The sequence below is a fragment of the Chlamydotis macqueenii genome, chromosome 1 (assembly GCF_036417535.1).
Source record: "Chlamydotis macqueenii isolate bChlMac1 chromosome 1, bChlMac1.mat, whole genome shotgun sequence".
NCBI lineage: Eukaryota > Metazoa > Chordata > Aves > Otidiformes > Otididae > Chlamydotis > Chlamydotis macqueenii.
Window position 1 is genome coordinate 133651827 of NC_141556.1, and position 27675 is coordinate 133679501.

The 27675-nt window shown below is 40.6% G+C and overlaps 1 protein-coding gene across 1 annotated transcript in view; it reads right to left on the reverse strand.

Annotated features, from left to right (window-relative positions):
* REPS2 (RALBP1 associated Eps domain containing 2) overlaps positions 1 to 27675 on the reverse strand; it is a 102434-nt gene that overhangs the window by 51713 nt on the left and 23046 nt on the right. Inside the window, exons 2-9 of the mRNA XM_086753861.1 lie at positions 15611 to 15734; positions 13248 to 13387; positions 11646 to 11769; positions 8954 to 9051; positions 7028 to 7166; positions 4962 to 5025; positions 3123 to 3265; positions 184 to 278 (exon numbers count right to left, since the gene is read on the reverse strand). Of these exons, the coding sequence (XP_086609987.1) occupies positions 184 to 278; positions 3123 to 3265; positions 4962 to 5025; positions 7028 to 7166; positions 8954 to 9051; positions 11646 to 11769; positions 13248 to 13387; positions 15611 to 15734 (927 nt within the window). The remainder of the gene's footprint in view (positions 1 to 183; positions 279 to 3122; positions 3266 to 4961; positions 5026 to 7027; positions 7167 to 8953; positions 9052 to 11645; positions 11770 to 13247; positions 13388 to 15610; positions 15735 to 27675) is intronic.

A 27675-nucleotide genomic window follows, 5' to 3' on the forward strand; every position in this document is an offset into this window, starting at 1 on the left:
CTGTCAGTCCTTTCCACAGACTGAAGGAATTGCTGAGAGAGGGGGCTGAGATGGTTTAATAGTACACTTAGAGACTCCTAAAGTCCTCTCAAAGACTCGCAGTTCTGCTGCTACGCATGCCACAGTCACTGTGAAGCTGAGCTATTACTCTGCCCGGTACCTGCTCTGCTTACGCCTTCTTACCTCCGTCCGACTGAAGTCCCGAGCCTGCTGACCGCCTGGCAACAACTCTGAATAAGAATCAAATAGTGCGCAGTCACGCATGGGCTTCAAAGAAGCTGCAGGGCAAAGAAAAAGAAAGAAAAAAAAGAAAGGAAATTAAAAAAAAAAACCACCAGAGACATGCCAAGTCTTTAGTTAATATATACTTCTTAAAAAAACCCGTTCCAGTATAATTTTGCCCTTCATTTCTACATATTAGAACTGATCTAACACCATGAAGAAAATCTCTCTTTTACTTTGAATAATTCAGTGTCACAGAAGGGATGATGTGTAATTTCTGTTGTAGAAATAATTGTGAAATTTGGGAGGAGTGATTGTCAGTAAACATTAACTGCCAAAAAGCAAGCGTTTATTTGCGTTTTTCCTCCTCATAGTCCAGCATCAAATTAGTTGGCCTTATAGTTTACATCTTGCTGGCTTAGGAATGTTAAAGGTATTTACCAAGTCTTCAAATTGATTTTTGACATTTTGAATACTGAACAGTACAGTAGAATCTATATTATATGCTAAAATTGAAGGCCAGTAAAAAGCAAGGACAGTAGTTGCAGCAGTATATACCATCTTTGGTATTCTTTAACTAAACAGCATTAAGAGCAGGGGGAAAAAAAAAAAAAAAAAAGGAAAAAAACCAACTCTAACTTCTCACAGCAACGTTCACAAGAACCTTGTTTCTATTCCATAAACTCTGGTCTTTATGCTGATAACATTCTCGGATTAGTTCTTCTGAGATAAATCTATCTTAACAGCTGGAAAACAGTTTTTCTTTAAGATCAATGTACTGAAAGGCAGAAAAAACAGTTCTCAGGTCAAATTTCTAATTTCTGGCTGGCATTTAGCTTACCCGAATAAATTAAATTCTTACAAATCTGTCTTAATTTACAATACAGTGGGTTACATAAAGGGCAAATAGCTTTACGGATTCTGTAAATTTGTTTCAATAAAAACTTTCAGAAAAAAAGGTTGTGGGTCAAATTGTCAATGGAGCTGTGCCAGCATAGTATTTGGCCCTGCACTTGTAGTTTATAGAACAAACCATAAAACTAGCAAGATTAATTCATCCTTAAATGCTCTTATGCTCCAAGCCATTTTATTTGAAGCTTTAACACTCCTATCAGACACAAGTATTTCGCCTGAAGAAAATTCTGCCTCATTCTGAAATTAATACAACAGCCTAATGAAAAACATTTCCAGTAATCTTTGAGTTCATAATAAGTTTAAAAAAAAAATCACTTAAGTTTTACAGAAATCAAATTATGAAAACAAACACTTTTGCTTGAAAATTTCTTTTGACATTTTAGGTAAGTGTATGAGGCTTACTTGCTTACTTGTCAATACTTCCATTTCAGAAGCTGATACAATTAGGGCTCGACGCTTTCTTATGATTCACGGTGTTAGTGTGTTGAGATGTTCCGCTTTTTATTAATGCAAATATTTCAAAAGACAGATTTCTGAATCCTGACTAGGCAGCAGAAGGACTGCGAGACTCTTTCAGACCCTCACGCTAACCAGAATGAGCATATTAGCTGAGTTATTTAGAGTGCCCACAACAAAGAATTAGTCCTTTCACCTCTTCCACAAAGATCAGCTTGAAATGCTTCGTTGTATGCAACACATGAAACAATAATCACCTAAGAAAATGGTAAAGACCTCAGCACTGAAAGGGACAAATTAGGGAAAAAGAGGACTCCTAGGGAACAACCACAGCTTACCATGGTCTTTCTCCCACGGACGTAATGATCCCTTACTACTAGAGGCAGTTCTTTCCATCGAAGTTTTACCCAAAAAGGCTTAATGTGAAGACACACCAATAAGAACCTGCATGGAGCAGCTTACAATCTAATTTCTGATGAGCACATGAGTGAGAGTAGTGAACAAAGTGGTGGTCCTGGAGGGAAAAGGGTAGTTGTAATTATGGCAAGAGACTAAAAGTGAAGAAGACTTGGAAGTGCAGGTTTTACAGGAACTCCTCCTCTTGGGTATGAAGATAGTGGATTATAAGGAACATGACTCCACCAGAAATTACTTCACAAATCTGATACAGGGTGAACATTTAATTTTCCTAACTACAGCTTGATTTGCTCTTTTCTTGTCTTTTAATATATTCAGTGTCATCAAATTTAATGGAGATTTTATTAGATATTAAATATTATCCCTTAGCACTGTAATTATCATCTGTGATTAATCCTCCTTGCCCTAGAAAGTCATGCACATTTTTTAAATGGAATAGCATATATTTCAATGTTCATCTATAATTAAAAGAGACATAACTGAAGAGAACAAATGAAAGGGCAGGTATCTAACTGCACACTGTTACTGAGGTATGTTGTATTTTGGATTAATTTACACTTGGGCTACACAAACTGTTGTAAGCCCCCCATCATTACTGCAAATTACTTATAGAAGAATCTGTGGATTACATAAAATGAATTACAAAAAAATCTTTGATACAACTGGTAACCGCATCTAACAAAATCTATTAGGATAAGAAGTTCTAAAGCAGTGCAGTATCATTTTCAACACATCTTCAAAAGACAGATACTTAAGGGAAAAATCATCAAAGGAGTTAAAAGTCATATTCGTCTTGTTAGATTATCTTTGCTACAGGTAATCATCTGCCACTTCAGCTATACTGGCACCTGTAGCACACTAGAGCAAAGACACAGACATTGAGAGGCAAATGATGCTACATTTTGCATGACTATTTTGTGCTTTTATACATTCCTTCTTCAGTGATCACCTCATAAGCCCAATTAGAAACACAAATGTTAAAAAGTAACTGGAGAGCCATTACACAGCGTAGAACCCCATCCTACCTGCAGGATGGAAAATGAAACCTGCCTTACACCCACCTTGGGTTCCCAAGATGGCTACAGGAACACGACCTGCCGCAGGAACATTACCTGCTTGAACGTACTCAGGCAGCAGCGTCTCTGGCAGTGTCTCTGGCAGCTGGTAACCATTCTTCCTCGCAACCACGAGGTGGAAAGCGGCACAGAACTCCGGGAGAGTCAGCGCCCCATCGCAATCCACATCACTCAGCTCCCTGCAGGTACGACAGACACACATTTTCCAAGCCGTTACCTTAGGGAAACATACTTGTGCAATCACAGGGGAGACAGAAATGCAGCTCTGAGAAGGGATATTTTAGTACAAGACAAGCATCTCTCTCATTTACACTCGATCCTAACTTGTGTATTTGTCTTGGGGAAAATGAAGCAAGAAAATTTTCTAATAGTGACTTGCTGCATTTTTCTTTTTTAATAAAGTACATTTTTCTTTATACATCATACCATACAATATGATGGCATGTAAATATTATAGCATGAAATATATATCTGGTCCTTCCAAGGGTGAAACTAACTTTCCAATGGCTGGAAGCACTTTTGGACAATCCATGCAGGATCTTAAACGAGCTCAAGCAGAAAAAGTTAAAAATAGAATACAGCAAATGTTTACTGAGCACCATAGACCAGCTTCAAGAATGGAGTTAAATTAATGCTCTTAACAAGTTTAAATGTTATTGTTAACTGCTCACTAAAGCTATTCTCTCTTTAATTCTAGGACGCTTCTCAAACAATAAAACTGGACTTCAGAAATGCAATAATTCAGCTTCATAAATTAACTCTGCAAAAAACAAGTAATGTTTTATCATGAGCACATAGACTAAAACAAATAAACATATAACCTCCAACTCTTTGAAAGTAATGAACATTTTTCAAGCTGTTGAGGTTATAGTGGCAGACTGAAACATCCCATGTGTTTAACACAGCAACACAACCTGTTAAATCACATCATTACAAAATTAGTTATCTACTAGAAAGGAACAATTTTCTTTAAATTATGCACAGAGAAAAATTTGTATTAGCAATAATAATAAAATGTGTTTTGTTAACATATTGGGTTAATCCATTCTTCTTAAATAACTTTAAATTCCAATATTCACTTCCCCAATGCAATGTTTCTTCAGTTATTTTTTTTTGTTTTCACAACTGACAATCTGCTTTGAAAAGATTCCAGACATATTCTTTGACCCTGACAGATGCTTAGCTTCTTACAAGCTTTTCTTCCCATCTCTCCTCATAAAAGCATATATGAAAGTAAAAACTCTATCAGCATTTTTGATCAGCGTTTAAAACTGTCTGTTCTTCCTATCTGAGATGCAAGGATGACACCGAATTACAAAGCACCACCATGTTGTTTATGAAAATATAATAGAATGCTTGTCAAATGTTATCATGTACAGTTCCATCTGCAATCGTTTCTAAATAAGCTCATTAAAAGTAAGTGTGCTGGTTCATTAGAAAAGCACTGATGAATTATGTAGTTGTGCTTATTAAAAATTAGGCATTAATTAGGGCTCCTCTGACAAAACACAGCCAGAAACAGAAAACCAACAACACATCTAAAACATTCCAGAGGTGCTTTTCCTTTGTGTCATTTCATGAAAAAATGTCAGTTCGTTGAGCTAATGATGCTGCTTACAATATACTTAAGAACAGCTCTCAGTTATATCATTGTTCAAACCTTCCCTGTCCTGCTGATTAGGCAAACATCTTTAAGGAAAACAAGTGTGTCAGGAAGATCAACGAGCATCCTGCTATTTGGGCCTGAAAGTGATTCTGGAGATAAGAGCAATGATTATAATTGAAGACACTTTTCAAGATTTAACAAGAATTCTTGAATTAAGCGTCTTTTAGGAAAAACAGGATAGACATCCCCAATGCTATTGCAGTACTTACCAAATGTGAGAAAGCTCTGGGATGGGCAGCTTTGACTTTGTGAAGAAATTCTTCGCCACGGAACCTGTTGGGAAGCCATGCTTTATCAACCATGGGAAATCAATTCAACTACTTAACTTTGGCCAGGGCTGCTGCGCCAGGAGCAGCTGGTTACTTCACATCCAAGAGACGCTCAGATTAACTGGATGCTAATGTAGCTGTTGGACCATTTGTCTCTTGGTGAATAAGCGAGAGAGAAAGCCAGACAGAGCTGTTAACCTCATTTCCCCTTTCCCTCCATACGGGAAAAATAAATAAAGGCAAACACGCGTCAGTACTAGTGATTCTAACCAGCATAATTAGTATGTCGCCAATGATGAAATAACAGACACAAGCAGCTCTGCTTCACCCAGAAGCCATGTGTGTGGCAGTACAGTGCTGTAGTGTCTGCACTGCTCTCCCAAGATGCTGCTTCAACCATGACTTTTCCCTGCAGTGGCTCCAATGTTATGAGGAAAAAAAAAGAAAAAAGAAAAAACCCAGGAGATTCAGATAGCACATAGGTACTGTCCTGCTGCAGGCATCCTCAGTCACTCTGCCACAGCAGCCCTCTCATTCTTCTCCTAGCTAATAAATCCATTATTTCACCATTCCATATGCACAGACTGTAGGGGTAGCACAGGATACCTGTACTTTGGAGGCCCTTCCTGCACATAGTGTTACAAAATGCCAGGCAACGTAATGCAGAAGACTCCTAAGGTCTATACTACTGCTCCCCTTGCGCGTTCAGGTCAGATCACCCACTGCAGGGCATAAGAAAAGCTGTAACTGGGGCAGGTCCAAGACTGACCTAGCACACCATATCCTCTCCCAAACTGGATGCCAAGAGAGGACTATGTGACCATGACAAAGTCACGTGATAATAATGTAGCTTTCTCAACCAGAGGTACCACTTAAATACTGAATAATTTCTGACAGATTTTTTTTCAATCACAGATTTCTCAAATAACTTCCTAAACCTGGACAAATCTCTAGCACCTGTATTACCTGGCAGTAAGGATTTCTACAGCTTAATTATTTTAGGATGCTGTGGAAGATCAAATTTTTCATACATAAACAATAATTCTGGATGTGCAAAGACTTCTGAGAATATTGCAATATAAACAAAACTGATCATAAACAAAAATGCACAGCTACCTGCGAGGCTGTATATGCACATATACACACATACACAGTTACAGACATACGTAAGTCTGTGAGGAATTAAAATGTTTTTGAACAAACATTTTCTCTTTCAAGCAAATTATATGAAGGAGACCTAACTGAGGCAAAGAATTAGTAAAGCACTAATTCTTATCAGTAGCAGCTGTTTTATTTAAACTTTTGACTGGATCTGAGCCTCCTAAACTCCAGTAATACAACAGGGCTCAGTAAAACCACCCCAATTTAAAACTTGTGACATTTTCCTTGCTAGACCAACTGGCAAGAGTCTGCAGTGACTCTTTTCACAAGCAGCCTGATCGTTCCATTCAGGATGGCAATGCAATCTTAATACACTGCTAACATCACTTTTACCATATGCATGGTCTCCAACTTTTGCTTTTAATTACCTAAAGGTCAAAACCTCAGTCCCTCAGAGCCATAAACACGCAGGCTTGACCACACAGGACAGTTAACTGTGTGCTTCATTTTCACCACATGGATGTTGCCAAATTTCTGCTAGGAAAGCAAGCACAAGCCTAAGGGTTTTTTCAGCTCTATATACACTGCAGGTGTGATACACAAATACAGTCCCTCAGAACGGAAGCTCATTTTAATTTTTACTGAATTACAACACTTTTCCCTTAGATGCAATTCTTTTCCTAAAATCGGGATATTCAGGAAAAAACATCATGCCCACAGTATTGGTTTGCTCTTGAGCCGTCTGCCTTTAAAAAGAAAATGCAATCAACTCTTTCTCACAAACTCACTCCAGAGGAAAAAAAAAAAAAAAAAAAAAAAAAAAACAAAAACATTTATCTACTTAACACTTCACACCTCTCAGCCCGGTCCCTCTACTCGACACGCATAGTGTTTGGCAAAGTTACCTGAAATAAAGGAGTTCAGATCGGGCTGCAGGGACCTGAACTGATTGATGTAGTAGTCTCGCTGCTCGTCCGTTATCCTCCAAGGATCATCCGAGTAGTGGGCGCTGCTGTCCAGCTGCTCCCGCTCCACTGAAAGAGACTGAAGTGGGGGGACACTGGCACCAGCTGCAGACAGTAGCCCAGAAGGGCACTGGGAACCTCAAGAAACCAGATTCACTCTCTTCTATTAGCAGACAGTATTTTTAAAAGATGAGAAGCAGAAATGGCCACCCTGATTACCATGCCACAGCTTACCCGTTAAAGCTGAGGCTGATATTAGGTATCTTTACCCAGGCAGCTAAAGGAAGTTTACACGACTGAAGCCAAAAGAAAGAGGAAATCTTAGTACTGCTGACTGCAAAAAGGAAAGTCCAAGTCATACCTTACTACCTCTGGATTCATCTGGGGCTTCATTTTGGCTGCCATGCATTACAACCCTGAACTGCACACTATACACCTGAAATGTATGGAACCAGTGAAAGACTCAAAGCTGTATTTGTGCAGCACAGTGCATGAAAATTGAGCTCTGGTAAGAAGCTACGTATTTAGTCTAGGAGTGATGCTGTAACTAGAGAGCTAAACCGCTTCCAGACCCTCCCTTCCGAGGCAGCCTAGCATGCATTACGCCGAGCCAGGGACACATGCAAACCCCTAGAGACCTCCTCAACCTCCCGTCACTTCTCACAGATTAGGTAAAAATTATTCTTCAGGAAAAAGAATATTCTGGAAGAGGACAATGACTTTTTATTCATTTATGTCTTTGATTTCTGATTGACTTGTTTAAGGGAGGTCTGTATGTTTGGTAGGTTGGGCGGTGGTGTTTAGAAGGGGGCTGCTGGTATGTTTACTGTCTTTGTTAAAATGGAATGACTTAGTACTTCAGATGCTTTAGGCCTGAATGATACCACTTCTAAAGAGAGAGGACAAGAATGAACAATAACCAGTCTCCAACCAGCTCTGCAACCCTTTCTCTGACATACCCATCCATTTCCTAAAAATCAAACACAAACCACCAGCGCTGAAATACATCAAAAGATGTCCAAAACAGGCAACATCATAAAGCTGTAAATTAATTTTCATTTCAAAGTGCTGCATAAATGCACCCAATTTCATTTCAAGTCAGCACAAATTATGCAACATTACCTGTAGATCTTTTCCTGAGGCTCAGGTGACATTTTATTATGGGTACGGGGTACTAAGCACTCAGGAAAAGGTACAGAATCTCTGAGCACTACTTATTTAGGAAAAGCTCTCCCCTAGGAAAGCTTTGTCCTTCCTTAGGGCAAACTACCTGTTTGCATAATAAATGCACAGCAGGCATACTGGAACAAGCAAGATGTGCTTTTGCAATCAGCAGGGAAACACAGGACCCATCCCATAAAAGCAAACAAATATCCAGAAATTCATTTATTCTGTTTGAGATGTGATTTAACCGTTTTGGGTGAAAAACGGAATCCTCAGAATATTAGGCCATAAATTCTGCGCATGTATTACAGATGGCATTCTAAATCAAGTAGGAATCCCTGTGAAATCTCGTATTTTAAATGAAATCTTTTGCTCAGATAACCTCAATTTTTTTTTTTTTTTTTTTTACTGTTGAACTGAAGATTCTCAGTCTAGTTTTCCAATCTATGTTATTCGGTGCTTCTCATTCTACTTAGATTCAGCAATTTAATTAACTGAATTATTTATTTTACTTTCTCCTTCCCATCACTTTTGTTTTTCTTTTTCGTATACTAAAAAAAATGTGCTTCAGTCTCTAGTCTAAAAACACCATGGAGAAGACTTTTTACTTTTGAAGTGAGAATTCTTCTATCTTTTTTCTTTTTTTAATTTCTCTATTGTTTTAGTAGTAGTAGTACTAAAGAAAAACAGGCAATTCATTACCCGATTAAGAGTTGAACAGGCGAGTGCGGGTTTGGCTCCATAATTCCCTGATGATGGTCCATCTTGCTGGTGAGTAGAGTGTCTGACTTCATAAGGAGCTACAGACATTTAAAATAAAGTGTATAAATGAAAAGGTAATACAAAAGATTCTACTAGGCTAAAGGAAATCATTAAATACTGCAAGGTCAAGAATCTAGCTTGTGAACTCTGTATCACAGTGTCAAACTCTATTTTGTCTTCTGCAACAAGATTCCAGCGACATACTTGTCTTTCACATTACAACATTCTTCTTCAGACATTACTGAGAGAAACTGTCACTTATATATTACTAGATAACAGAAATCATTGTTCATTATATTGAATTATATATTTACACAGCCTGTTTATATATTTAACATTTTATACACTTATAGCCATATACAGTAAAAGAATGCATTACAAATAAGAAGAAATAATTCAACTGAGCCACAAAAAAAATATGCTTTGACAACGGTATCAAAAGGTAAATCACTAATTTTCCATACACTCTTCTTCCCCTTTCCCTAATTTCTCTTGAAGATCAACATACATGACTCACCACTTTGCATTAGTTGGAGTAAATAAAAGTACAATTACTTCTTTTGCTAAAATAAGTCACTTATGTTCCACTGCAGCAAACATAGTAAGCAGTGACGTAACAGCACGTTTAAGAACAATGTTTTAAAAATAGGTGAAGTATGCAAACACAGAGGCAACTCACTTGCAAACTCTGACAGAGCTGAGAACTTCTGCTGCCAGCCTATTTAAAGCGTACCACTACAAAGTCACTCTCCATTAGACAGACAGAAGTTAAGAGACTCTTGACGAAATTGAGACCAATAAATCTTAAAAATTTTGAGCTCAGGAAGACCTTAAAGATTATATCCCTAAACCTGTTGCTTTCGTGAGTGGTCTTATAGTATGTTGGTACCTACTTTTATTCCTGTGTAAGTAACTTATAATTACAGAAAAAACACAGGAAGGAACTCAGGGAACATACAGATGCCCTTGGCGAGAAGATTTAGGCACACGGCCACACTGCTGTGTCTCTGCTACCAAGAAAAACTTCCAAAACTATCCAAAAAAAAAAAAAAAAAAACAACACATAGTCAGAGTTGTCGTGTGAAGTGCTGCCCTTGAGGACACACTGCCCAGTTTCAGGGTCCGGCCCACCAAGGTCAGCACGGTGGTGCTAGCACCTCCTGGGCCTCCACCAACACGGTGGCTTCCAGACTCACCCTTTCAAGTGCTCTCCAGAAAACTGGGAAAGGTCCTAATTTTAAAGGCCAGGAAGAGCCAGCAGGTCACCGAGCCTAGCACTTGGCAGAGCATTGGCCGTACAACATTACTCGCCTACTGCCACTGAGAACAGGTTCAGCTGAAGTACCCCAGTGCGATAAAAATAGGAGACATTCCCTTTCTGGAAAATAAGGGAAATACCCTACCTGGAAGATAACCGTAGCGTTCTACACCTCTAGGATTTTATCATCTTAAAAATTCAAGCAGTTGAACAACTAATTTTGGAAGTAGTTGACAGTTGGATTAGAGGCTGCTGCCTCTACTCACTTGCACAGCCACTAACTCCATGAGGAATTTCACTGAAGTTATGATTGCAACCAAATTCAGCTGAAGCAGAGCACACGTCCGACCCAAAGACAACCTCACCACCATTGCTCATTTCAGAAGTCAACCATCACTGTTTTAATCAGTTATGCCAAGGGTGGTGTGGGTAAAAATCCCATTTCTGAACAAAAAGCAGACTACCTCACCAGCAAATGAATGAATGCCTGTGACTCAGTACTGGTATGATTTTTCAGGTGGACCCCACCTGATAGTGTCGAACACGTACTTATCATGGCTGTAGTAGTTTCAAAATGTTGCAATAGCTCTGTTTTTTTCACTCATTTGTACACGAGGAGGGCAGCTAAAGGACTAGCACTCTCCGCTCCTCACTCATTGCACACACACTAACTGAAAGCAGGAGGGATGGCAGACATCAGTGTCTGCTGTTGCCACCATCTAGGTCAGTAGACATTGCAATTAAGAGAACATCAGGAACCTCAGTCTTAACAGAAGCTTAAACCGTCTTCTGCCCCACTATCCTCTTACTAAAATCAGAATCTTTTGCCACCTACTCTAATGCCAGAGAGATCAAGGACAGAGCACGTATGTAGTCCCTTATTTTTGACTGTTTTGCCTAAGTTCCATCGTGTGACGGTTTTTATATTCATATCTTATTGTTATTTCCATTAAGAAACCAGAGAGATTATTATCTTTTCCTGCAAAGGAAGGTTCACTGCCAACGTGAAAACTAATATAGCAGCTACTGAAATCAGGAGTGAGCTTTTCTTCCCCTCTAATGAAACCAAAAGCATCACGCACTCTGAAAATACAAACACTTTGTCACTGGGATATACTGCACATAGTCTTGTCAGAGATTAGGCATTACATTTATCTGGGAGCACTGACACATAAATCTAACTAATTTACCAGAAAGCAAAGAGGATTGAACAATCAAAACAGAATCAGATGACTGAATCATTTTCCAAAATAGAGATCTAGTTATATGTTAAAATCATTAAGCTGATTGTCAGATGCATTTGAAATTTGGATGCTTCGGAGAAAAAAAAAAAAAAAAATTAATACAGTGTGCACACCCCAGTTTTTATCCTACCTCCATGCTGCTGTTCCAGCCCACTTCTTGATTTACCATATCCATAACTTAAGGGTATTCTCTGGTAGGTAGATGGAGAAGCAGGAGGTGAGCAGATTGGAGACATTGGTGGAGACTTGGGTTCCTATTTCAAAAACACACAAACACAAAATGGAATTCTGTGAAGACAGCAAAACAACCAAGTAATCCTGCACGGTGATCTGAACATGTACAGCACGATGGACAAAGAAAAGGCAAATGTTGTAGTTCCCTGAGGCCCTTTATTACCAAGACAAAGCTCCTTAAAAAACAAGAGTTGGTAAAGACGGAAATTAGTATTGAGCCTTCTAAGGGTAAAGCATGGCAATGCCATAGCAAAACTTTACAACAAGCAGCTTAAGGTATTTTACTTCCAAAAGACGCCTGAAGAAGTATACATAGAATGCTCAATGTGAGTGGGTATCTTTGAATTTACATAACACATTTAGTGAGGATGAGTGCATTCTTTGTGGGAGAGGATTCTTCATAGAAAACACTTGGAAAAAAATTAAAATAAATCTCCCAATTGGTATTTTAAGCACTCTGTGGATTTGTAGGTGTTAATGGGTATCTATCCTACAGCGTTCTCTTTACCTTGACTTACAGATTATTTAAGAAGAGGATGTGATCCTGAAACAGTTTACTGTATAAAAAGGAAAATACAACACAGATAACCTGGATGGAGCCAGGGGTTTGAGGGCAGTGTTCTGCTTCAGTGTCAGTACACACAATTCCACCCAGGTATCTTGTCATGGGCTCATTCCTGTTGGTTGACCTCAGGCTGGGAACATTGTTACTCACGCCAATGCACCGTGTGATAAATTCGTGTGCATGTTACGGAAAGACAAAGTGCCTGCCACCACGCATTTACAACATGACCTGATACGGTACAAGAGAAGGTGTCAGGCCTGGGGAAAATTATACACATCAAGGGTACGCTGTGAAGTCACTTGTATCTGACTAAGTGCTCCCAACTCTCCTCTAAATACAGGTAATACAAATCTCCCTTAGACAGCTTCATTAAATTGGCAACTCAGAACAACAGACGCTGGGATGATGTTTCACTGAGGACAAAAGAAAAGCAGATTTCTTATGGAGTTCTCCTGGGGGAGATTAAAATGGAAGAAAATCTGGTGGCCTTATCCCACCCAGAAATAGTAGCTCACGATTCAACACCTCTTCTCCAATTGAATATTTCTGTAGTGACTAAGGATCATACTGGCTATAAGAAATGGGTCGCTTTCCTGCCTGTTTCACAGACAGACTTCTATTTGCTGCTCCTCCCCTAGTTCTCTCCAAGAAACACCACTGAACTAAGTAGGAGGACAATATGGAAAGAATTTATACAAAGTATGACACAGTTGGCAGCTTTATACAAGCTCATATAGAGAAATTCCCTTCAGGGATGCAACTGAGATGCACCAAAATCAGAGCACAGCCCTGATGAGGATTATTTGCATGTCAGGAGTTATCTCCTGTCTAATACTGCAAAAGTAAACCCACATGAGTGTAATAATTTACAGGACTGGACCCAAAAGCAGGATGTATAATGACATATTGGTCTGAAGGAGACAAGCCTGTTACCTGTTTGTCCCCTTCATCTGTTCTTTTGTAGGAATTTTTTTCCAAAGTTGCATGTGGAACCTGAAATTTAACTCCATGGAGTTCTGCTGGAGTCCCGTAACTGTCATTTTTCAGCGCCATAAACCGTGGCAGAGGCAATTCTTCATTAAAAGAGAGAAAAATTCAATTGAGACTACAGAACATTAAAAGTATTTTAAGTAGTATCGTCTTGTAAAACCAATGAAGTTTATCTATAAAAGAGTACTATTTATATTTTGTAAAGTTCATGAGTGTAGAACTCCTGTGATTATTTTATGTCTTAATAGAAATGTGAATGTTACACACAGCTACATTCACTAGCTTAATATATAATCTCTCCATGCAAAGAGAAAGAAATAAGCCTTGTGCATGTTATTAAAGCAAGTGGCAAACTCATTTCCTGCCTTCAAAATGTTGTCTGTAATGAAAAGAATAGTTTCCCACAGGAACTGTGGGACTGATGAATTAATCAGTCAGGATCACAGTATCCTCAATGCTGCCATCATAAAAGGAGCAAATTAAAAATCTTAAGGTTCAGAGATCACACCAAGGCCTGGTGAGGCAACAGTGTTAAAAGGTCCCATGCTGCATCTGCTCTGCAGAGCAGAAGAGCGACGTTTTGTCACTCTTTAAGATAATTCATTATTATTTTGAAGAAACACCATTTATTTTTGTGCACAGTCACCCTGAAATATCAATAAATTAAAATTAACAGAATGCTCAAAACTGAGCAAAGCCATACATCACCTCTATAATAATTTACACCTACAGCTACTACCAGGAAGAAAAAGAAATCAATTGGAGTTTGGTACATGTTACTCACCTCACTCTAAAGGCACTCCTACATTTCAAGAGAAAATGTAATTAGCACTGGAAGCGTGTCAGTAAGTAAATAGGATATCAATACAAGGATCACAAGTACCCTTCTTCACTCAGATTTGTGGATTATTTGCCGATGTTGGACTAGTCAAACACACAGTAAATCTCACTTAGTACACGTTTCTAATTTAGCTTGTTGGGTTTTGTTGTTCTTTTTTTTTTTTTTTTCTACAAATTAACATCCTTTAAAAGGACAGCAATACAAGAGAGCACATGCAAGCGGTCTGTAAGGAAAATTGTCAGACAAATCCAGGCTGCCCCACTTCACCCCTAGTTTAAACTCCCACACCAGTGAGGCACCAAACTGAACCGTGCCAGCTGCATCCGATCCCCTCCACTTGGTCAGGAGCTCTGCACTGCGGGAGCTCAGCTCACACAGGTCTGCATGTGCTTCCCAGCCTGGCTTTCCCTCCCCAGGATGGGGCAGACCTGGGAACCCCCTTCCCTGTGCCTTGTAACATCGGTGAATTTTACATTTTGTTGCCCTCAGCAGGAACAGCAGAGCAGAAACTCTGCTGGGAGCAGTGACCGGACTGGAGGCTATGGGTAGGTCCTCCCTTTCCTACCTCCCCTCTGACCTCGTGGCTGGTTGCGTGGCTGCCTTCAGCAGGACAGTGGCAAGTGCTCTAGGCCAGCGGACAGCCTCACGGCACGGCTCGAACGCCTGCCTGGGATACGAGAGCTAAGGGTTCAAATCTGCTCAGGCTCAAGCCCAAGTGAAAAGCCACATCTTTTGAAGACTGAGCCCGGCTGAGGCAGAGCATGCATCACCAAGGCAAGAACATCAAATTTCTTCCATTTAGTTGCTATCAAGGTTTTGCAGCTAAAAGGGACCTGCTTTCTCTCTTCATTGCTTGAGTCTGATAAGCCTCTTTTAAGAAGCATTTTTCTCCATCAAAAATGGTACATTTAATATTACTGTCAATTCACTGGGAAGAACAAAGCTGGTTTAAATTACATTTAATACACATTTTCATAGCTACTGATAGAAAGCATTGTGATTTAGTCACCATTACCCATTTATTTCAGCAGGATTATTTGCTAAAACAGACGAGTGTTGCAAGCTGCCCTGCACAGGGGAACCCCTGACCTGCCCATGCCCCCCACAACGTGCCTCCACCCGAAGCAGCTATCGGCTCCCACTCTGCACAGCTGTCAAGATTAGAAGCTGAAGGTGAGAGAGAAACGCATCCCTAGCACTGATCAGCTGTCACTCCTGCCATTCCTTTGGTAACGCCTTTTCCAGAGGGGGACATCATCACAGCTTTGCCATATGTGTAATTCACCGCAATTTTCTACCAGTCGCTTAGAGAATGTAACATCACTTTCTACTCCTTCTCTGCTCCTCAAAATACAATTGTTTCATAGACACGTTAGAAGAAAAGTTTACCACCACGGAGAGCTGACAAGCATTAAAGAAAGTGAAAAACAAACGCGCAGTGCCGCAAGCAAAATTTGCCACTTACCATTCTTAATGCTCTCAATCCGTACTGGGAACCCCGACTGCGCTGCCGCAATTAACTTCAAAGCAATATAAAATTGAGCAGGACCAAAATAACCCACACGCTTGGCTCCACAAACTTCTGTAATCTAAGAGAGAAGAGACACGTTGTTGGTTAAATGCATTTCACTCTTGCAGGGAATGTAAACACCTCTACATAAACCAAGAAAAAAATGCAAAACGCTTGTTGTATTTAAAGTTTTCTATGAAGCCTATTTGTTTCAACTCAGGACACTGCTGTCTGATCCCATTCTCCTTAGTAGATCAGAGACAGGCAGTTAGTTGTTAAGCTTTTCAGAAGCATTGCCGGGTAACACCGCTATCCTAAAACCACTTATAGGTTTTCATAGTAGGTTAGGTTTTAATAGCAGGTGAATTGATAACTTGTTAAGTATATGGTCCAGTAAAACATTTCCATCACAGACACTCTGGTATTCACACAAAATTGTACTTAATATACTTAATATTAGCCCTTACAACAACAGTTCAGAAAATGAGTGTAACTGGAACATCAACAAGAAATACCCCATCACACCGCTTGAGCGGAACACTCTTATTTGTGAAAAATTAACAGAGTCTCAGCACCGAAGCTTAATTTCTATATATACTTCACTGTTTGCTTTACTCAAACAAGCAGCTCCACGTTCACACACTCACACAACAGCTAAACAAGCAACAGCTATCAGCAGGTTTTAAGCACAGGCGCCAATTCTCCCATGCCTGGAGCTCCCAGATGTTCACAAACAAACCGCAGCCAGGCGTTGAGGTCAGAATGAAATCCCATTCCCTCCGGACGTAAGAGGAAGCCCCAAATTATTAATCTACATATATTTTCAGGAAAACAATGTCTCCTGGCCGGTGAAGGGCATTGCCTGCGTGCAGGATGACAGCAGAGCCGTGCCAGTTCTTCATGGGTAAGTGCCACTCCCCAGAAAACCCCATCCATGGATCACTCCCAAGCTACAACAGCACGACAGAAACTATTCCCCTATCACATGTATAAACAAACAGCACAAATGAATACTCTATTTTTTCTAATTTATTTTTATGTGTATGTATATACACATATATATACACACACACAGTGGCAAAATGTCAGGTGAAACAATTACTGAAAAAACAAATGTTTTGGAATGGTAATTCTTGCTAATCAAGAAAATTATCTTCAAGTGAACTCTTTCTTCTCCGGATGAGGCTTCTGCTTTGACTGAATGAGCTCTGGTTTCCTTCTCTTCCTGCGAGTTTCATAGATGCATGGCTTAATTCCTTCATCACAAGATGTATCAAGCAGCTTTCTTTTCTCTTCCTGCTTGCTGAAAAGGGAGATTGATTCTCTGTACAAGGACAGCTTCAATTAACCAGCAGCATTTGCCATTCCCTTTCCTCTACATATCTTTTTTTCTGAAGTCACTCCAGCCTTTTAATTTTTTTTTTTTTTTTACTCCCTCCCTCTGTTGCTGGCCTTACTTCTTTTGTTTTCCAGTGGGAACACGTGCCCGAGGTGGACGGCGCCTCTTCTCTTTGGAAGAGTCCAAGGCCCAGGAAGGAGCCGAGCACATCGCACCCACCTCGGCGTACAGCACTATGCAGATCCCAGCATTGCAGAGGTCTCCCCACTGCCACAGGGAGCAACAGTGTCCGCTTTGGGGTCCCACTGCACCACTGACAGCAGCTTACTGGGGTCTCCTGGCAGAAGCTGACACCAAAGGTGGATGCCCACTGCGCTGCAGCACGCTGCCAGGACTGCCGATCACAGTACTGGCACTGTTTTGAGCAGAGCATCGGTACATATTCTGAACTTCAAAGCTGATCGCTTTCCCTCGTCCCTGGATGCTCCTAATTCACTCCATCCTTCTGCTCACATCTCCTTCTCCTGTACAGCCCTTCCCCACCAGCCGCCCCAACTCGGGAGTCGGGTTTGACCTGGGACACGGAGCATGCACCACGGCTGTGGCCCAGCCGGGTCCCCACAGGCACAACGGCCCAGGCACGCTGGACTCCGACAGCTCTGGGGACAACGCTGCTGTGGCAGGCACGCAGGAAGCCATCCGTCAGGGGCTTGCTGCGTGTCCCAGGCACACCAGTTCAGCATCCTGTGGAGAAGGGGCACAACCAAGCCAAAATTCAGTCTGGGTAACATAGCCCTGGCTCGTTATGGGAGAGGTTTGTTACAGAAAGGCCAGCACTGAACAAGGCAGTTTGCAAAAGATGGGCATCTGCCTGCACCCAGACTCTCCCTCCTGTGGGGAGGTGTTCACCTCCTGCGTGATGCACGGACAGTGCCCTGGATGGCAGCTGCTGGGGCACAAAAACAGCATGCAAAATGCCTGGGTGTATGAGGGGTGTACCCTAGAGGGATTTTGTCCTCTTGGGCTCCTTCCTTGCCATGGCATCATATGCTTGCTGGCATGAAGCAACAGGATTGCCATGATCTGCGTTTTCTCTTGCTGGCTGCTGGAAAGAGGAAATACCGAGCGAATGGGACTTCCACACAGGAATTTGTGATGCTATCAGCTTCCTGAAAAGATACTGAGAGGTAATTTTTCCGTATCTTTTTCTATATTTCAAAATATTAACATTGCTGAATGATGCAAATTCTCGGCTTGCTCCAGATAGGGAGACATGAACATTTTATTCTGACCAAGCAGAATACAAATTTTTACCAAGGACACACGAGCTCTCAAAAATGCGGTGTTGTTTCTCAAGTACACTTACAGCCAACCAACCTGAAACTGCTTCTCTGTAATTCTGCTCTTCAGCGGTAACAACAGAAATATATTTTCTAGGAACAAGCTCCTCTGTTATTTGCACGATTAAATCCCGCCCTCTTTGTTAATGGCCCAGAGTAAAAGACGCAAGCCAACAGAGCAGATAACTTATTATGCAATTAATCGTAGGTATTCGTATAGATTAATTGCAGGTACAGACATTTACTTTTATCGGGTCCCTTGTACAGCTAAAGGAGAGGGTCTCCGGTTCCCTCCAGACAGCATTTCACGCTACCTACATCAGGATCCTGCTTAGGGCTGCTAGCAGGAGCAGAGGTAGGTAGCAGATTAGCCTTTACCCAAAATTAATTCCTCAGAACACGCTCCCTGCTCAAATTTCCACAGCAGCTTAAACTGAATACTGCATTATTTTTTGTTTCCCGGTTTTACCTTTCGCGGGGTCAGCACACATAGCCTCTTGATGGGTAGATCATATTTCATGATATGCAACACTGAAAGTAAGCTAGTTTGTGTGACGTACTAGTAAGAGTTTCCAAGATCCATCTGATTTAAACACATTGTATATGAATGTGACACGGTATTTTTTCAAGCTGAAACTAGATTCTTTCTCTAATAAAACAAAGAGCAGTTTGGAATTAAGATATATGAAAATATCCCCTGAAATACAGGGGAAACATCAGTTCTGCTTTCATTCAACTGACGTTTAAAAACAAATACTTTTCATCCTATTGTCAGTTTGGGTTGCATACCTCTCAGCAAGCTTAGCAAGGGAAGAACTGATATTTTCTATTTGTGCACTGCTAAACAGACACACATATAAATCAGAACAACTTGCATACCTTAGTACTTCAAGGGATTTTAATACAGAACTATTGACAGTCAATTTTCATTGCAATTTTTTTAATTCTTCATCAGAAAACTGTAATATTCCAGTAATAGCAAAAATTGTAGCAAAATTTTAATGAAGAACATGTTGGAAATAGTTTTTCATGGTGGTAGGTTACAGATGATGCCTGCCAAATCTAACTTCAGGATGATAAACGCAATTAGTCAAAAATTGATCTAGTCCATGGTTTGCGAGGCAAAATCACAATGTTGAGTGGACTAAAATTGAGTTTAAATTTACTGCAAGGTGTAACTCCTTATATGAAACAATTTAATGGGTCATTTGCCAGTTAAGGAAAAAAGTTCACGTCACACAACATGTGAAAACAACACTTCTCTGAGAAGGAGGGAAAGCTGTAGTGTTTAACCTCGTGTTTGTTCCCAGTAAGTCCTGGAACAGCATCTCTCAGCTCAATGGGATTTCAGCAGATAGCCTTAAAACGTTCTGAACACAAATCACACCACCTTCCCTATCACGCAGCCATAAGAAGGGGAGAAAGAGAAAGATCTAGATGCCTGCAAACCCTTCTGACAGATCAGAAGTTTTTCTATGGTTGTAAAAAATACATTTTTTTTTTTTCCTTTAAAAACAGATCTCCAATGCATCAACATCAAAATTTAAAATGTAGCTACCAGCTGCTCGGAAGACTGGCTGTTTTAAATTACCATTCCTCATGCAAACTTCTAATAAAAAAAAAAGCCTTACATCTTGAGATGCTGGAACACAAAACAGATTTTTGTATTTATTATCCACTCACTACTCTGCGCTATCAGCTGACAGCGAGTGTTATTTTTGTAATTGCTCCTTGAAGACATCCCACAAAAAGCAGCTTTTCCCAGCACAATCTGACATTGTTCCAGCTCTCCCCAGTTCTCTCCAAACAAGTTTCCACTGCAGTCTCTAAGTGCACTGACCTCTCAAACACCCTGGGCAGGTCTAATTTAGATAGCAAGATCTAAACTTCAGGAACTGAACACGAGCCTAGAGCTGAAGTTTGTTTTACATAAGTAGAAGAGGTAAAATCAGAACCAGCTACTCCATAATCCTATGGACAGGCTGAGATGACCATCCAGCAGCCTCAGGGGAAAGGTTCTCAGCTGTAAGGTAAAGGCAGAGCTGGGATTTTCACTTTTTCTTTTAGCCATTAACGCTGCTACAGCACCCTCTGTATCCAGCCGGCACACAGTTTTTGTCTGCTCTGCCCCCATTGCCACTGGCCACGTAGAGGCTCACTGCTTGTCATTTGTGGGCAAACTGAGCCCAAAGGCGCTCAAATCTCTGTGCAGGTTGTGAGACTCCACGAGAAACATGTATAAGCCAAATGCATATTCAACTCATTCAGAAAGAAAAAGAAAATGAGCATCACTGACTCCTATGTTAAAGGAAATTTTCTCGCTGCACCTTCCATCTCAGCCCAACCCCAGAAGGCACAATTATTTTATTTGTCCTAGCTCAAGCTATAACGAGGTAGAAAGATTTTCCAGTTCATCAACTGCCTCCGCATTTTAAGGAACATGTTGAAAAGCTCCTGCCGTCAGCCAAAGCGCACCTCGTCCAAGGCTCTCCAGAGGACGACTCACCGTGACACCACAGCTCAGACCTCAACCACGGAGCAACCCCAGGCTCCTTCTGCATCAGCCACCCTCTTATAACTGTTTCAAAGACATAAGCCGCAGTGGCAGCTTATCAACAGCTTATCTCAAAGTTATGTCATGCATCTGACCCACTTCACCCCCCGTTTTTTTTTTTTAATTTGTGTTTACAGAGTCTTTGATATGCTTGTTACTGACGAGTTTTGCTACATTCTTAAACAGGTACTTCTTTCTGAACAGATCTTTGTTCAGGTATCTGTAACACTATCTGGAGCTCAGGGCTACATGTCTATCGCTTCATTATTTAAAGCGAAGTGAGAAACAGCACACCCTGAATCCAGGAGGAAAACTGCCAGGGAAGGCAAGAGGAAGAGGCACTGGAGCAGTTACGTACCCAGCTGTACGGAGAGCAAGAGGCCCTGCTACGGACCCGGTCTTTTAGCTCTGCTCCTTCATTATCAGCGGTATTTCTGTAACTGTTTATTGTATTCTGTCATCTTGTCTTTTAAAAACAAATGTTTTATCTATGCTAGACTTTTTTTAAAACATCATCACCTGAAACGCTTACTAAAAATCTAGCTGTTTTGAGTGAGCTGAGTTCCAACATCTAAAACAGCAGGAACTTAAAACAGCTTGCTTTACGGCACACAAGGCAGCACATACATAGTATATTTTTAAAGACCTAACTGCAAAACGTTCTCACCATTTAAGCTCTGCACGATCATGACTTCACATTAAAGTACATCATAATCTTAAGTTGCAAGGCAAACTACTGAGAAACTGCCAAAGCTTAGCAACTTCAGTTAACACAGCCATAAAAGCAGCAGAGAGCAACCACATCTGTTAGGCAAAAGGTTGCTGGTAGCACTGCCAGGGTTCCCCCAAACTCCCTCCTCCTGGCACATCCCAGAACCATTTTCACATCTGCCTGTGCCGGCGCTCCACGTGCCGTCACACCATTGCACGTCTAGGGGGAAAGCACTTCACTTCAGGAACACGGAAACACTTTTCCAGCAGCTCTAAGTAGAACATTTCATACCAACACCAGAACCAAGGCTTATGATTCAGTGCACACTCGAGTGCCCGCGTGCACACACACACACACATATATATATACACACACGTGTGCAGCCAGGGATAGAATTGCACGAAACAAGCACTAAAACTATTTTCAAATAACTCAAAGTCTCACACTGAAGCCCGATAGCAGAAGTATTTTATATATTAGAATAAGCAGATTCCTGAGCAGAGGTTAAAAAAGAAAAACCCAAACACAACTGTTTTCAGTCAGCAAAGAGCCTTGTGAGCAGGCAGGGCAGTCGTGCTTGGTCCGTGCACGGGTCAGTCAAGTCCTCTCTCTTCTACCTGGCAACAGCCAGCTGCAGATGCCTGCAGCAACTCAAGCATGCGAAGCACGCAGTCCTCCTCTTCAAACAGGAAGATTGGTAACGCCAGCATACCGCAAATTACCAAAAAAAAAAAAAAATATTGATCTGAATTGTGCAGCTACCAGGAAATATTGTTAATCAAAAGATTTCAATTATTAAGGAGTGTTGCCTAGAAAAACTGCCAGGGAATAAAGGCTGCTGATGGATGCTAACATTTATAAGCGCTGAAGTATACCTGAAAGAAATCCCATCTCCTGTGCTCAACCTTTTATTTTTAATATACAAACACTAATGAATCTTATCTGCATGTGACGTGGAAACAGCGGATAGTTTCATCTGATAGCAATATTATTGAGAGGTTTACGAATCACCATTCCTGAGAAATATCTGCAAGTCTCCATGCCAAGTAAATTATTTTCATGACAGCAGTGCCTACAGAATTAGGTCAGAGGTTGTTATGTACATTTGCTGATGCTTCATTCTGTCTTTCCTTTGAAAGAAAAACTTAGCATCATCTTCACTAAACACATGCCTTCAGGGCTGTGCAAAAAGCCTGCAGGGGTGAAAGAGATGAACCAAAGTCTTTGCAAAACCTCCTTGCCTTTTTCTTCTTACTATCTGGAAAATGAATGCTCAGAGAACAACAGTCAGCTAGGTAAAATTGTTCTGTGTTTCATATCAAATTCATATTAAAAAAAAACTATCCAAGTCAATAAAGACAGCTTGTGCCAGTAAATTTGTACAGGATTATGTGTGAAATTTTAATAAAGCTTATTACATTTGCAACAGAAAGATTAAAACCCTAAAAACTCCAGATTTAAGAAGTTAACCTAAAGATACCAATAAACAGTACAGATTTTTACAAAAGTATGAGTCCACGTATTCACCGAACTGCTTCACATTCTTTGTAAGTAATCAGTTCCTCAGCATCTGGAGATGGAAACGCACATATTGCAGGTCACTCTCTGAAATGCTGCACACACAGCCTTGCCAAAATCACTATTAAGACCTGAAATCCCATGGAAACCTGCAGAGTACACAGAAGTGGGATATGGGTATTTTATCTGCTTTTCAAATCTTACTGTTGAAGCAAGGGAGTAAGCACAGAGTCCCAAGTAAAATGACAAGTACAGAGCTGTCACACCATCCCACCCAAACAAGTAGATAGCAGGAAGCTTCCATGGGGCTCCTCTGAATTTCTTCAAACGCACGTCTCTGCCAAGAGTATTTCCCTCTCTTGGACACGAGACGAGTTTCAGAGCCCATCCTACAGATGGTTCAAACTACACATTTCATACATTGTAAATACGCTTCTTTAAAGGCACTAGCCATTCCAAGGATTTCTGTTCATTTTCCTGCTCGCCTATTCTCTTTCAAGAGCTTATCTAGGGATGTAACACAGAGAAGGTCCAGGATGTGAGAGAAGAGAGCCCAGACCCTTCAACTCCCACCCACTCAGCAGAGACATTACCCTGAACCCGCTTACCCATGAGCAACCAACATTGCAAGAGGAACTTGACAGAGGCAGGATATATCTGTCCAGCCTGGAATTTGGCCAGCACTGGCACCGAGCCAACCTAAAGACGCATTCCTTCCTAAAACTTTCATTTTCTGGAGGCTGAACTGAAGATAGTATCTAAGCCTTACTATTAGTAACAGTGAACGATAGTTCCTCTTCAGCCCAAGCGGAAACGCCACACTTTGCACAGGAGCTGCACCAGCTCCCTTTGGGAATGAAATTACAGAGTGACCACAGGAACATTAAGGGACAATGCTATTTTTATCAAGGATAGATTTTTAAGGAAAGGTAGTATATCCTTCTGGTTTTATCACTTTAGACCATTTCAGCAACCAAGTTGTTAATTATTTCAAGGAACATTTTACACAAGCAGCATTTCCATTAGCGTATTTTCATCTTGAGAGTACATTTTCACTGACTTAAAATATGGCACTCATTTATAAGTTTGATTTCATTGTTTAGAATGAAATTATGAACTCAAAAATATTTCTATATGGTTATTTTTTAAAATTCATTCAAAACACTGTATGTACATACAAAACTGAAATTAAATGTAACTTGAAGCTCAGCCTTAACAATTAAACCTTCATACGGAAGCTTTCTGCAATCTGTCCAAGTCTCTTTTATGCAGTCCATTGCTGCCATTCAGATACAGACAAAAACTCTGAGGAGCTTCTTTTTTTATAAAAAAAAAAAAAAAAAAAAAAAAAGCACCAAACTGCACACACTGAAAGCTGATAACGGAGCATGAAGCCATTCATAACACAGGACTCCTCAAGCCTGCTTAAAAACATTTTCCAGTTTGTCATTCATACAGAGAATCCTTATCCTACCTTCTGTCAAATTTCAGTCTCTTAACAGTGTGTCATGGACAGAGAAATCTATTATTTTTGGGGGGAAAAAAAATAAAAAACAAACCACAAAAACATTGGTTTGGTTGGAGTAATCTTGTTCACTGAAGTAAAAATTCAGTCTGAATATTACGCATACAAAACAAATATGTATTACAGGAAAATCCACTTCATTTTTATACATCATGATGCATTGTTAGACAGGATTTACCTTACTCTCTAAAGAAGCTAACATCAATTCTTTGTTGAAACTTCCTCTTCAATAAGTGAGCTAACTTACTAAGCCCAGCAATACAATTCCATTTTGTTCTCATGTTAAAATACCATCATAAAAAGCTTTAGTATAAGTAATGTATTTTGTGAAAACACCTCCCCATCACCCATAAAGGGTGAATCACCAATACCACCTAAGGCACAAAAAGTAACTTGAAATGGTTGAAAAAGTGACAAGCTTTGAGCTTAGCAGCAAGGAAGTAATATCTCCTGTGGACACACCATAATATTTTCTGAATAGACAACCAAAATGTCTTCTCAAATTCAGAGATTCTTTCAGCACCTAAGGAAAAACACTTGAAACAACTGCTAGATGAATTCTGAAATCAAAGTACAATGAGGAAAACAGGCAGAGAAGCACGTAAGCACCTTTGCAAATGTATAAAAATTAACCGCTATCACAAGTCTCTTTTGATATGGTCACTGTTAAACTCAAGCCAAGGCTACCCAAAATATGGACCTTTACAGTTAAATCTTTATTTTCTCATTTAATTACAACATTTAAACATTTCTGCCCGAGTACACTGCATCGTTAGGGGTGAATCCCGGAAAACAAAGCAATTTTAACTTGCCATCACCATCAAGAGGTCTACAGGACCGCCTACAGACGGTACCGCAGCACGCTTCTGCTGCCTCTACAACAGCTGCCTTATTATTTCCACATTTCTTTGCAACTACAGCAAGGAAATACTCCAGGAGTTTCATTCTCAGATGCTACGCCAGGATAACTTTACGATCTGTTCCATTTGTAGGCGTTTTCACAGCTGAAAGCATACCAAGAGCAACCGACAGCAAATCCCATGACAAATATTGTTATCATTACATATCCCGGCAAAAACATTTCTCTACTTATTTTGGAAGGCAAACAGCCTTTTCTTCTCAGCGAGTGCACTTCTACTTGCTGATAGGATGCAACCCCTCCGGCCACCACCGCAGTCCTGATGCAACCAGTCATACATCTCAGCAGAATTAGATGTAAATAAATTCTTCATCTCGGATCATAATCAAAGAAGGCACCTTGCATGGGGATGCTGAGCGGGAAGACTCAGATGCTGAGCCTCATGAGCCATGGTTTAACTCACAGTACATCTATGGGATCAAATTGGCTGCAAGTGACAAGAGACAGAATAGATAGGATACCTAAAGTTGACTGGAAAAATTACAGAGAAACATCTAATGTTTACATTTTTATATTTCAGTGATAGCTCACATCATTAAAGTACAAAGCCTGTGAGGAAATTCAGAATCTTTTGGCTTTAAAGTTTCTGCATATTATGAATTTCTGCTGTTTGAAATCTAGTACACAGGAATTTACCCCAACTAACAAGGTAGTCTGGGACACTAAAAAGCCATAGGCGGAGACGGCTGAGACGCAGTCACCTTGGCCACTGGGCAAGGCAGTAATCAAAACTCCTCTCAGTCATCATCAATATTTTACCTCATTTTGGCCAAACTCTTTCGGCCACAAGCAGTAGCACCACCGACTGCAAGCGCGCTGAGCCGTCCTTCAGGTTTCCTCCCGCAAACTCTTCAAAAATCCTTGCCCAAAGCTCAAGAGACGCCCACTTCTCCCTCCCATTCAGCCAGTACTGAAACCCTTCCACTGTGTCCCCAGCAGCTCAGGGGACAAGCTGCAGGCCAGTACCAAAAAGTGTCTGTCCGGCCACAGACTTTCCCTCTCTGTGGGCTCATGCACCCAGGTGAGGTTTTTCAGAGCAGCCTGGAAAGCCCCTTCCTTTGAGACACGCAGACAAAGGGTTAAAGCAAATGTTGCTTCGCTTTGGTCTAAAATAATATGTGATTAATTGATTCAGCTTTCCCATGACTTCTGGGACAAACCCTTTAAAACGCAGGAGAGGTAACTACAGATTAGTCAAAGAAATAAGAACAGCCTTTAAAAATAAGCAGAGGTGGTGACTCTAAACCGAGCCAAAACTTGAATTTCCTACAGCCACGCTGAGCCGTGGATAAAGTTGCATGACTGCCATTAGCTCTGGCTGCCCACGGGATCCACAGGCCACCCTGCTGAAAACCTGCTCGGCATTCCACGGCTGGTTCCCAGGGAAGGCAGATAGTCCAGGAACAGGGCAAGGGGACAGGGCAGGCTCCCAGTGCTTCCAATGTTTCCCACCTGGGAAACAATTCCAGACTCCACCAAAACGCAGGGACCCAAACCCAGCCGGTGACTGACATTTAACAGAGCTGGCCAAAAAAATATAGCAGTAAAGTTATTAGCTGCAGGTTTCTGGATTTCATTGCAGAAAGCCTGGCACATGGATCAAAGCAGGATGGCCTTTCTCATGTAAGACTGTTCACAGCAAGATTTTTCTGCAAAACAAAACTCAAGTTAATGTTTCTGGATCTATTTGTTTTCAGTGGGTCTTGGTTCCAGTAAAGAAAAATAAGAATAAAGCTTTTCTTATACATTGATGTTTAACATATCCAAATATGCAAAGAATAAATAATACATCACTTAAGAACCACAGCTCTCATGCAAAATCTTCCATAGCACTACACAAAGAGATTATTATCCAGAATTAACTTTTAGTGACATGGGTTTAAAGATTCAGCAAACTACTTAGCAAAACTATTTTTTTTTTTTAATTCAAAACCACTTTTAAAATCAGATTCTGTACATTAAAAAAGGGGACCAAAAGTAATAGAGAGTGCTTTAAATTATGTATTTTCCAAAGTCCCGGAGGGAGCAATTGATGAAACTTGTTTTCCAAATCTTGGTAGCAGAGTGAAGATTTGTGCAATTTAAAATTAATTGACATGTCATTAAGAGCATT